General features: G+C 44.3%; 1 protein-coding gene across 1 annotated transcript in view; it reads right to left on the bottom strand.

Moving 5' to 3' along the window:
* Positions 1-12,638, bottom strand: part of LOC139265678 (uncharacterized) — a 187,037-nt gene that overhangs the window by 25,709 nt on the left and 148,690 nt on the right. The window contains exons 20-21 of the mRNA XM_070882902.1: positions 4,131-4,341; positions 2,335-2,495 (exon numbers count right to left, since the gene is read on the bottom strand). Coding sequence (XP_070739003.1) covers positions 2,335-2,495; positions 4,131-4,341 — 372 coding nt within the window. The remainder of the gene's footprint in view (positions 1-2,334; positions 2,496-4,130; positions 4,342-12,638) is intronic.

Raw genomic sequence — 12,638 nt, 5'->3', positions numbered from 1 at the left:
CTACCAATTACTTAAAATGTATGCCCCTTGGTTTTTGATCCCTCTGCGAAGGGAAATAGGCCCTTTCTATCCACTATATCTAGGCCCCTCATAATTTTATACACCTCAATGAGGTCTCCCCTCAGTCTCCTCTGTTTCAAGGAAAACAAACCCAGCCTGTCCAATCTGTCCTCATAGCTAAGATTCTCCATTTCCGACAACATGTTCATAAATCTCCTCTGTACCCTCTCCAGTGCGATCACGTCCTTCCTGTAATGTGGTGACCAGAACTGCATGCAGTACTCCAGCTGTGGCCTAACGAGTGTTTTGTACAGTTCTAGCATAACCTCCCTGCTCTTATATTCTATGCCTCGGCTAATAAAGGCAAGCATTCCGTATGCCTTCTTAATTACTTTATCTACCTGGCCTGCTACCTTCAGGGATCTGTGGACATGCATTCCTAGGTTCCTTTGTTCCTCTACACTTCAGAGTATCCTACGATTTAATGTGTATTCCCTTTCCTTGTTAGCCCTCCCCAAATGCATTACCTCACACTTCTCTGGATTAAATTCCATTTGCCACTGTTCTGCCCACCTGACCAGCTGATTGATATCTTCCTGCAGTCTACAGCTTTCTTCTTCATTATCAACCACACAACCAATTTTAGTATCATCTGCAAACTTCTTAATCGTACCCCCAACATTCAAGTCTAGATCATTGATGTATACCACAAAAAGCAAGGGACCTACTACTGAGCCCTGCGGAACCCCACCAGAAACATCTTTCCAGTCACAAAAACACCCATCAACCATTGCCCTTTGCTTCCTGTCTTTGAGCTAATTTTGGATCTAACTTGCCACTTTGCCCTGGATCCCATGGGCTTTTACTTTCGTGACCGATCTGCCATGTGGGACCTTATCAAAAGCTTTGCTAAAATCCATATACACTACATCATACATACTCTCCTCATCGACCCTCCTGGTTACCTCCTCGAAAAAGTCAATCAAGTTAGTCAGACACGATCTTCCCTTAACAAATCCATGCTGACTGTCCCTGATTAATCCATGTCTTTCTAAATGTAGATTTATTCTGTCCTTCAGGATAGTTGCAAATAATTTTCCCACCACTGAGGTAAAGCTGACCTGCGTGTAATTACTCAGTCTATCCCTTTCTCCCTTCTTAAACAAAGGTAGCACTTTTAGCATATATGTGTTTTTGGTTGTGGCTGAGGGAGGAATGTTGGCCAGGGAAATTCCCTGGTCTTCAAACAGTACCAGGAAATCTTTACCGCTGTATGACAGACAAAAGGGACTCCAGTTTAATGTCTCATCTAGTGAATGACAATTCCAACAATGCAGCACTCCCTCTGCACTAGAGAGTTGGCTTAGAATTTGCACGGCAGTTCTGGAAGGGATCTAAATCCATGACCTTCTGACTTAGAGGTGAGAGTGTTACGAACTGAGCCAAGCTGGCACGATGGGATATCACCACTGCACATACGTACATTGACATGTTAAGTAAGTTCTGGCCTGTTTAGAAGAAAAGTATGCATGTAAGAGGTACTTAGCATATCAGCTGTGGCTCAGTGGGTAGTCAAATCCCACTCCAGGGACTTGAACACATAAATCTAAGCTAACACTCCAGTGCAGTGCTGAGGGAGTGCTGCACTGTCAGAGGTACCATTTTTTAGATGAGACGTTAAACTGAGGGCCTGTCTGCTCTTTCAAGTGGATGTAAAAGATCCCATAGCACTATTTCGAAGAAGATCAGGGGAGTTTTCCCTGGTGTCCTGGCCAATATTTATCTCTCAATCAACATAACAAAAACAGTTTATCTGGTCATTATCACACTGCTGTTTGTGGGAGTTGCTGTGTGCAAATTGGCTGCCGTGTTTCCCACCTTACAATAGTGACTGCACTCCAAAGGTACTTCATTGGCTGTAAAGTGCTCTGAAATGTCTGGTGGTGGTGAAAGGCACTATATAAATGTAAGTCTTTCTTTTTTTCTTTTGTGTGTTGTTGGTGAGAGGTTGACACACTGAAAATTCAGGTGGACACTGCACACGATTTAAATTGATGGTCAATTAGGCAAAGTGCATTCTTCAATTTCCAACAAGCACATTTGGTAGGTGATGCTCTGCATTGGCAGTACAAAGTTTGAAATTAATCTGAATATTTTTAATGACAGCATGAATCCGAGGATCAAGTGTAATTGATTCATTGGGCGGATTAAGTAGAGAAACTGAACATGAAATCATATCTTCCTCAGGCCACCAAGAATATTTATTAAACACCAATGCATAAGAAATATAAATTTGAATGAGAGAAACCAGTTAAGAATGTGGGTAAGAATGACCTTTAACTGTTCATCTGCAGCTCCAGTTTTTGATGCTCTCTCACTTCCTGCTAAATCGACCAGACTGAGCTTTCCAGAAGTTACAGATCCATTGGTGAGATTTGTGCTGTTTATGGTCACTCCAACAATCAAATGGGAACGTGAACTTTCAGTATTCATTTCTGAAAAAAATGATAGTCTCACAGGAGTGAACTGACATAAAATGTGCTGCATGTGACTACATTATGCAATTCCTGGACGACTCATATCTAGGAAAGTCAAGTTATACCACATAAGAGATGGAAACCTGGTTTAGTGAGAGCGGAGGAGCAGGAATTTTGGACAGAACCCATTTCTGCAAGTTTTCTGCCCCTTTCTGGCTCGGAAGACAAATTCCAATGTGGGAAGTGGAGGGGGAGTGCTTCTTATGCTGACACGGCCCCCCCCCCACCTTCTCCAAACCCATTGTGACATCACCAGGTTAGGAGGCAGGACTGCCAGTGTCATGTATCCTATATGGCTACTGTTGGTACTATATCAAGGTGGCACAGCAGTGGGAGACTCGTAGGTTACCTGTACAGGTGCCTGGCCTCGTATAAAAGGCAGGCCGCCAGGTGTGATCCTCACTCTGGAGTTAACTAATAAAGGACTACGGTCACTATAGTTCAAGTACAACACACTGCCTTGTGGAGTCATTATTAGAGCATCTAAGGACACAACAGTCAGGATCCCCCTACCCCCGGCAGGATGCTGCTCTGAAATCTTACCAGGCCTATGAGCTGGTGCACCAATAGCATCAATACTGGTGTGAGTGTCGGCCCTATTATTTAAATGGCCCTGTCCCTAGCATTTGGAACGGGGTCAAGGTGAGGGCAAACAGGAGGATTGAACTCATGTTCTTCTGCACTTCCAACAGCTTAGCACTGAGAGCACATTTTCTATACTTTGTTATTTTATAAACAACTACACATCAGCTAATTTAGTTTGAATTTCTGTTGAAGAAAGTTAAATTTTGCAGCCTGGCAGCAGTGAGCTCTCCTTTGGTGGCAGAAGTATCAGCGGGGGCCTTGTTTATGCATCTATCTGGAGTTTCTGCTAAACTTCTGCCAAAGCGACTGATCAGGAGCACCCGTGAGGAAATTCTGAGTTTTCTATGCAGTTAAGTAATCGTCTAAATACCGCACACGCAATTTATAAATCAATCTGAGATGTGTTAATAGGTAATAGTCAAGAAAAAATTCTAGTTCATATTAGTTGCTGGCAATTCATTCCCTGTACTAAACAATTACATTATTTTTGCTGGAATACACTTAGGAGATTAGCATAAGTTATTAGAATCCTATACTTAGATTTGTCTGTCTTTTTTTGCATAAATGTGAACAAGTCACAGTAAAATGAGTTAATGACCAAAATATTGGAAAAAAGAGAATAAATAACAATACATGATCTACGATAAATTTATACTCAAGTGTGCTACAGCACTTTGAACTATCTGGAATATTTCTATGCAGATTCCACTGTGTGGTGCATTTAATTTACAGCATGTTTTATATTTATGACAGATTTATTATTAGCATCATTACAATTTCATTTCTCTCCCCCAACCCCCTTTCTTCAGTTCAAATGCAATATGTAATCAGCAAGTAGATGTTGACCTGGGCATTATAATGGAATAAACAAGGCATATGGCACATTCAACTGCTCTATTAAAATCATATGGCATATTATACTAACATAAATAGGTAAGTAAAACTTGGCCTTATTTGTTAAATAAGTGGATATCATGAGGTTTTTCATGTGACACGGGGTAGTCTTACTTGTGGCTGCTGTATGACGATTTGTACAACCCTGCTCAAATAATGCACAGAGCATTTCTGCACTGGTGACCTCCTTTATTTCTGCTCCCTGGATGTATACAAATCCTTTTTTGTCCTTCCTTATTTCAAGCTTTGTGGTGAAACCTTCACTAGGGTTGATAAAAAGATCCAAAAGTTGTTCATTGTACAACTCCAACATGTAGGTCAAGACCTATAGCAAACAATAATACAGCAACCAGTTATAAAACACTGAAATACTGTCCTTCCTTCCTTCCTTCCTCTCTAGTCCCTTCTTCCCCTCTTGACCTTCCTTCCCCCTCATCCCTCCTTCCCCTCTCGTCCCTCCTTCCCCTCTCGTCCCTCCTACCCCTCGACCTTCCTTCCCCTCTTGTCCCTCCTTCCCCTCTTGTCCCTCCTTCCCCTCTCGTTTTTTTCCTTTCTTTTTTTTCGTCTCTTTCTACAAGGTTCCGCATACAATAATGTTATTTCAGCCTTTGTACTTCTTTCGCTGGTCTTTCTCACAATTTTCATTTTTGCTGTACTACACTTCAATATAAGAGGTTAGAATTTCATTGACTTTGCGACCAGGTTTTCGGCGCGATTTGACCCTCCATGGTGAAAACCCAGTCACGTACCGCCGGGGAGAGGTGTGCCGATTGTACCGTCATAATCTCGGCACTCTCCGCCATGCCCAGAATACCAATAGGATCAAACCTGTGGTGCAGCCCTGCCAGCAGCAGTAAGTATGAAGACTTGCAAAAAAGGTAAGTTAAAGTTTTTATTTTTAAATTATTTTTCAGCGATTTAGTAGGTAAGGGTTTTGTGAATGTTTTGTGAATGTTTTTTCAATGTTTTTTGCAATGTTTTTTTCCCCCTCCCAAGAACTCTCTCGCACCACTACCGGCCTCGGACTAAAGTTGCCAAAACTCGCAGTTTGCGCCATGAATGCAACGTCGAGTTTACCGATAGTAAAGGCCGAAATTTAGGTCTAAAAACGGTAGTGCAGCGAAAACGGTAATTTTGGTGTAAAACTATCATTTTTCCTGACAACCAAAATTCTAGCCCAACGTGTCAAATACTATTGCTATCTAAATATCACTATGGTCACAACAACCACGTGCCCATGATTTTACCATCTCGCTGGTTTGCCAAAGTGTTATTGACAGGGCTCATGTGGGCATGTGATTTCCAGTGGAGAAGACTGCCCCTTACATGACTCAGAAGAGTTATGACTCAATTAGTGTCAAGAAAGTGTATGATTGCTGGAACAAGATAATGCATATGGCGGACGTGTTGAATAATTTCTTTACGTCAGTATTTACAGTAGAAGAAGAGGATAGCATGTCTGAAATCCCAAAGAAACCAACATAGAATCGGGGACAGGAGCTCAATAAAATGAGCATAAGTAAAATAACAGTACTAAGGAAAATAATGGCACTAAAGAATGACAAGTCTACAGGACCAGATGGTTTCCATCCCAGAGTTTTAAAGGAAGTAGGTGAGGACATTGCAGATGCCCTAACTATAATCTTCCAAAGTTCTCTAGATTCAGGAACCATCCCTTTAGATTGGAAAATTGTACATGTCACTTCCCTTTTTCAGAATGGCAAGAGAGGGAAACCAGGGAATTATAGACCAGTTAGCCTAATGTCTGTTATCACAAAATTGCTAGAGTCTATAAGTAAGGATAGGGTGACTGAATACCTTGAAAATTTCCAGTTGATCAGAGAAAGCCAGCATGGATTTGTGAAAGGTAGGTCATACCTGACAAACCTGATTGAATTTTTTGAAGAGGTGTCTAAAATAGTGGACAGGGGAATGTCGATGGATGTTATTCATATGGACTTCCAGAAGGCATTTGTTAAAGTCCAACATTAGAGACTGTTATCTAAGGTAGGAGCCCACGGAATTGAGGGCAAATTATTGACCTGGTTAGGAAATTGGCTGAGTGGCAGGAGACAGAGTAGGGAAAATGGATAGGTACTCAAATTGACAGGATGTGACTAGTAGTGTCCAGCAGGGATCTGTGTCGGGGGCCTCAACTATTAACAATATTTATTAACGACTTAAATGATGACATAGAAAGTCATATATCCTAATTTGCCGATGACACATGATAGGTGGCTTTGTAGGCTGTGTAGCATTACAAAGGGCTATTGATAGATTAAGTGAACGGGCAAAACTGTGGCAAATGGATTTCAAAGTAAGCAAATGTGAGGTTATCCACTTTGGACCTAAAAAGGATAGAACAGGGTACTTTCTAAATGGGAAAAAGCTAAAAACAGTAGATGTCCAAAAATACTTGGGGGTTCAGGTACATAGATCATTAAAATGTCATGAACAGGTACAGAAGATAATTAAAAAGGCTAATGGAATGCTAGCCTTTATATCTGGAGGATTAGAGTACAAAGAGTAGCAGTTATGCTGCAGCTGTACAAAACCCTGGTCAGACCACACCTGGAGTACTGTGAGCAGTTCTGGGCACCACACTTCAGGAAGAATACATTGGCCTTGGAGGGCATGCAGCATAGGTTTACCAGAATGATACCAGGACTTCAAGGAGAAATTACACAAATTTGGGTTGTAATCCCTCGAATTTAGAAGGTTAAGGGGTGATCTGATTGCAGTTTTCAGGATATTAAGGGGAACAGATCGGGTAGGTAGAGAGAAACTATTTCTGCTAGTTGGGGATTCTAGGATTGGGGGTGCATAGGGGCCAAAATTCAGCCTCCCAAAAAGGCCATTTACCGGCAGAAAGCGGCCCCCAGGTGGCGGAGTCGTGCGGCTGCCGACTCCCGGTCCAATGGCCGCCACAATCGAAATTCACCTCAGGGATTTTTCTGGCGGTCCACACTTACACCCCATTGCTGCCGATCATCTAAAGCGTGGCATCAAAGCACTCCCGCACCTGCATGGCACCCCCTGCAAAATTTAGCTGAAAAAAACCATAGATCCGCCGCGCAATGCCCCCAACAGCTTTTTCTGGCGGTGTACCTTCCTTTCACTGTGTGATCCACAGCAGCACGGCGGCCCTTCAAGGGGAGCTCGCACTGCCACGGGCCATGTTTTTTTTTGCCCAAGGGTGTCAGGTCACTGGCCCGGTCGAAACCCTCCTTAGTGGCCCAGTGACCGCGCCTAAACAATCGCTGATTCTCTCTCCTTTAAATGAGGGGAGCGACTTGGTGATGCACATGTGCAGTGACGTCACCACCGCTCTGCCGCTGACTGACAGCGGTGGTGACTCCGTTTCCCCCCCCCCACTTCTGCACCACTACAGTACTTACCACTGCACTTCCGCCGCCATTGTGACCGACTTTTGTTCCGCTCCAAAAAAATTGCCAAAGTGCTGAAAATGGATCAAGAGTCCATCTCATCTGATGCGACGGTAAAAACACTGGAAAACGGTAGGTATACCAGGTTTCCGGCGGGGGTGAATTTCTACCCCATAGTCTAAAACTTAGAGCCGGACCTTTCAGGAGTGAAATTAGGAAACACTTCTACATACAAAGAGTGGTCGAAGTTTGGAACTCTCTTCTGAAAACGGCAATTGATGCTCGATCAATTGTTAATTTTAAATTGGAGATTGATGGCTTTTTGTTAACCAAAGGTATTAAGGGAATGGGCCAAAGGCGGGTGGGTATATGGAGTTAGGTTGCAGATCAGCCATGATCTCTTTGAATGGCAGAGCAGGCTCATGAGACTGAATGGCCTACTTCTGTTCCTATGTTTCTATATCAATGGCAGGGCCTAGGGCAACTCACACAGTGTCTTCATCCTACTCCAATCTGGAAATCCCCCCTTGTTTGAGGACGGGCAAGGATTCTAGAGATGGCTCTTAGTGGACCTTGACAACCAACTATGGCTGTGCTTATTGACACCATTTCATTGTAATTAAACAGAGCAGAGATATAATGATGCTACTGCTTCCACCATTGTGACAATGGAGAACACGATAGGCTTAGTAAAGCAGAGATTCCACAGCCTGGATCGTTCAGGGGGAGACCTGTCGTACACTTCTGCAAAAGTTCCCAGAATTATTGTTGCCTGTTGTGTGCTCCACAACCTGACTATTGGCTCGGACATATACCTGGAGGATCAAGAGTGGAGCAGCCAGAGGAGGACCAGGATGACTCAACATATGAGAGAGGCGTACCGGTGCAGCTCCAGCTGGGAGAGAAGGCAAAAAAGAAGTAGAAAGAAATCAAAAGGTGACGTCACAGCCAACGTGGTAAGTGATTGGCTGCTGATTGGTGAGTAGTTTTTCTTTTTCTTTATTAGTCAGTAACTTTTAACATTGTTGTCGGCAATTTAAGTGTATCTAAGGGTTAAGTCATGGCAGGACAGCTCGGTCACGTGATATGCTCCTCCTGTACCATGTGGGAACACAGGGACAACACCAGTGTCCCTGACGACTACATGTGCGGGAAGTGTGTCCACCTCCGGCTACTGACGGTCCGCGTTGCGGAGTTGGAGCTGAAGGTGGATTCACTCTGGAGCATCCACGATGCTGAGAATGACGTGAGTATCACGTGTAGCGAGTTGGTCTTACTGCAGGAGAAGGGTCCACAGCCAGCGAGGGAATGGAAGACCAGCAGGAAGAGTAGTGCAAGGAAGGTAGTGCAGGGGTCCCCTGTGGTCATCCCCCTGCAAAACAGATACACCGCTTTGAGTACTGTTGAGGGGGATGACTCATCAGGGGAGGGCAGCAGCAGCCAAGTTCATGGCACCGTGGCTGGCTCTGTTGCACAGGAGGGCAGGAAAAAGAGTGGAAGAGCGATAGTGATAGGGGATTCAATTGTAAGGGGAATAGATAGGCGTTTCTGCGGCCGCAACCGAGACTCCAGGATGGTATGTTGCCTCCCTGGTGCAAGGGTCAAGGATGTCTCGGAGCGGGTGGAGGACATTCTAAAAAGGGAGGGAGAACAGCCAGTTGTCGTGGTGCACGTTGGTACCAATGACATAGGTAAAAAAAGGGATGAGTTCCTACGAAATGAATTTAAGGAGCTAGGAGCTAAATTAAAAAGTAGGACCTCAAAAGTAGTAATCTCGGGATTGCTACCAGTGCCACGTGCTAGTCAGAGTAGGAATCGCAGGATAGCTCAGATGAATACGTGGCTTGAGCAATGGTGCAGCAGGGAGGGATTCAAATTCCTGGGGCATTGGAACCGGTTCTGGGGGAGGTGGGACCAGTACAATCCGGACGGTCTGCACCTGGGCAGAATCGGAACCAATGTCCTCGGGGGAGTGTTTGCTAGTGCTGTTGGGGAGGAGTTAAACTAATATGGCAGGGGGATGGGAACCAATGCAGGGAGATAGAGGGAAACAAAAAGGAGGCAAAAACAAAAGACAGAAAGGAGATGAGGAAAAGTGGAGGGCAGAGAAACCCAAGGCAAAGAACAAAAAGGGCCATTGTACAGCAAAATTCTAAAAGGACAGAGGGTGTTAAAAAAACAAGCCTAAAGGCTTTGTGTCTTAATGCAAGGAGTATCCGCAATAAGGTGGATGAATTAACTGTGCAAATAGATGTTAACAAATATGATGTGATTGGGATTACGGAGACGTGGCTCCAGGATGAGCAGGGCTGGGAACTCAACATCCAGGGGTATTCAACATTCAGGAAGGATAGAATAAAAGGAAAAGGAGGTGGGGTAGCATTGCTGGTTAAGGAGGAGATTAAGGCAATAGTTAGGAAGGACATTAGCTTGGATGATGTGGAATCTATATGGGTAGAGCTGCAGAACACCAAAGGGCAAAAAACGTTAGTGGGAGTTGTGTACAGACCTCCAAACAGTAGTAGTGATGTTGGGGAGGGCATCAAACAGGAAATTAGGGGTGCGTGCAATAAAGGTGCAGCAGTTATAATGGGTGACTTTAATATGCACATAGATTGGGCTAACCAAACTGGAAGCAATACGGTGGAGGAGGATTTTCTGGAGTGCATAAGGGATGGTTTTTTAGACCAATATGTCGAGGAACCAACTAGGGGGGAGGCCATCTTAGACTGGGTGTTATGTAATGAGAAAGGATTAATTAGCAATCTCGTTGTGAGAGGCCCCTTGGGAAAGAGTGACCATAATATGGTGGAATTCTGCATTAGGATGGAGAATGAAACAGTTAATTCAGAGACCATGGTCCAGAACTTAAAGAAGGCTAACTTTGAAGGTATGAGGCGTGAATTGGCTGAGATGGATTGGCGAATGATACTTAAGGGGTTGACTGTGGATGGGCAATGGCAGACATTTAGAGACCGCATGGATGAACTACAACAATTGTACATTCCTGTCTGGCATAGAAATAAAAAAGGGAAGGTGGCTCAACCGTGGCTATCAAGGGAAATCAGGGATAGTATTAAAGCCAAGGAAGTGGCATACAAATTGGCCAGAAATAGCAGCGAACCTGGGGACTGGGAGAAATTTAGAACTCAGCAGAGGAGGACAAAGGGTTTGATTAGGGCAGGGAAAATGGAGTATGAGAAGAAGCTTGCAGGGAACATTAAGACGGATTGCAAAAGTTTCTATAGATATGTAAAGAGAAAAAGGTTAGTAAAGACAAATGTAGGTCCCCTGCAGTCAGAATCAGGGGAAGTCATAACGGGGAACAAAGAAATGGCGGACCAATTGAACAAGTACTTTGGTTCGGTATTCACGAAGGAGGACACGAACAACCTTCCGGTTATAAAAGGGGTCGGGGGGTCTAGTAAGGAGGAGGAACTGAGGGAAATCCTTATTAGCCGGGAAATTGTGTTGGGGAAATTGATGGGATTGAAGGCCGATAAATCCCCAGGGCCTGATGGACTGCATCCCAGAGTACTTAAGGAGGTGGCCTTGGAAATAGTGGATGCGTTTACAGTCATTTTCCAACATTCCATTGACTCTGGATCAGTTCCTATGGAGTGGAGGGTAGCCAATGTAACCCCACTTTTTAAAAAAGGAGGGAGAGAGAAAACAGGGAATTATAGACCGGTCAGCCTGACATCGGTAGTGGGTAAAATGATGGAATCAATTATTAAGGATGTCATAGCAGTGCATTTGGAAAGAGGTGACATGATAGGTCCAAGTCAGCATGGATTTGTGAAAGGGAAATCATGCTTGACAAATCTTCTGGAATTTTTTGAGGATGTTTCCAGTAGAGTGGATAAGGGAGAACCAGTTGATGTGGTATATTTGGACTTTCAGAAGGCGTTCGACAAGGTCCCACACAAGAGATTGATGTGCAAAGTTAGAGCACATGGGATTGGGGGTAGTGTACTGACATGGATTGAGAACTGGTTGTCAGACAGGAAGCAAAGAGTAGGAGTAAATGGATACTTTTCAGAATGGCAGGCAGTGACTAGTGGGGTACCGCAAGGTTCTGTGCTGGGGCCCCAGCTGTTTACACTGTACATTAATGATTTAGATGAGGGGATTAAATGTAGTATCTCCAAATTTGCGGATGACACTAAGTTGGGTGGCAGTGTGAGCTGCGAGGAGGATGCTGTGAGGCTGCAGAGCGACTTGGATAGGTTAGGTGAGTGGGCAAATGCATGGCAGATGAAGTATAATGTGGATAAATGTGAGGTTATCCACTTTGGTGGTAAAAACAGAGAGACAGACTATTATCTGAATGGTGACAGATTAGGAAAAGGGGAGGTGCAAAGAGACCTGGGTGTCATGGTACATCAGTCATTGAAGGTTGGCATGCAGGTGCAGCAGGCGGTTAAGAAAGCAAATGGCATGTTGGCCTTCATAGCAAGGGGATTTGAGTACAGGGGCAGGGAGGTGTTGCTACAGTTGTACAGGGCATTGGTGAGGCCACACCTGGAGTATTGTGTACAGTTTTGGTCTCCTAACCTGAGGAAGGACATTCTTGCTATTGAGGGAGTGCAGCGAAGGTTCACCAGACTGATTCCCGGGATGGCGGGACTGACCTAGCAAGAAAGACTGGATCAACTGGGCTTGTATTCACTGGAGTTCAGAAGAATGAGAGGGGACCTCATAGAAACATATAAAATTCTGACGGGGTTAGACAGGTTAGATGCAGGAAGAATGTTCCCAATGTTGGGGAAGTCCAGAACCAGGGGTCACAGTCTAAGGATAAGGGGTAAGCCATTTAGGACCGAGATGCGGAGGAACTTCTTCACCCAGAGAGTGGTGAACCTGTGGAATTCTCTACCACAGAAAGTTGTTGAGGCCAATTCACTAAATATATTCAAAAAGGAGTTAGATGAGGTCCTTACTGCTAGGGGGATCAAGGGGTATGGCGAGAAAGCAGGAATGGGGTACTGAAGTTGAATGTTCAGCCATGAACTCATTGAATGGCGGTGCAGGCTAGAAGGGCCGAATGGCCTACTCCTGCACCTATTTTCTATGTTTCTATGTTTCTATGTTAAGAAGATCTAGAGAGAGGAGCTGTCAGTCAAGCTCCTACTGGGAGAACTATCTTTTAGAACCTTATCAAGCAAACAGGTTATTTCAGCCATTTTAACCCCTGCATTTAATACCTCCCTCTTGACATCATTCTTTAATAACT

Source organism: Pristiophorus japonicus, chromosome 1, assembly GCF_044704955.1.
Source record: "Pristiophorus japonicus isolate sPriJap1 chromosome 1, sPriJap1.hap1, whole genome shotgun sequence".
Classification (NCBI taxonomy): Eukaryota; Metazoa; Chordata; class Chondrichthyes; family Pristiophoridae; genus Pristiophorus; species Pristiophorus japonicus.
The sequence above is the reverse complement of the archived record's forward strand: the minus strand, read 5'-3'. Positions and strand labels throughout refer to the sequence as shown.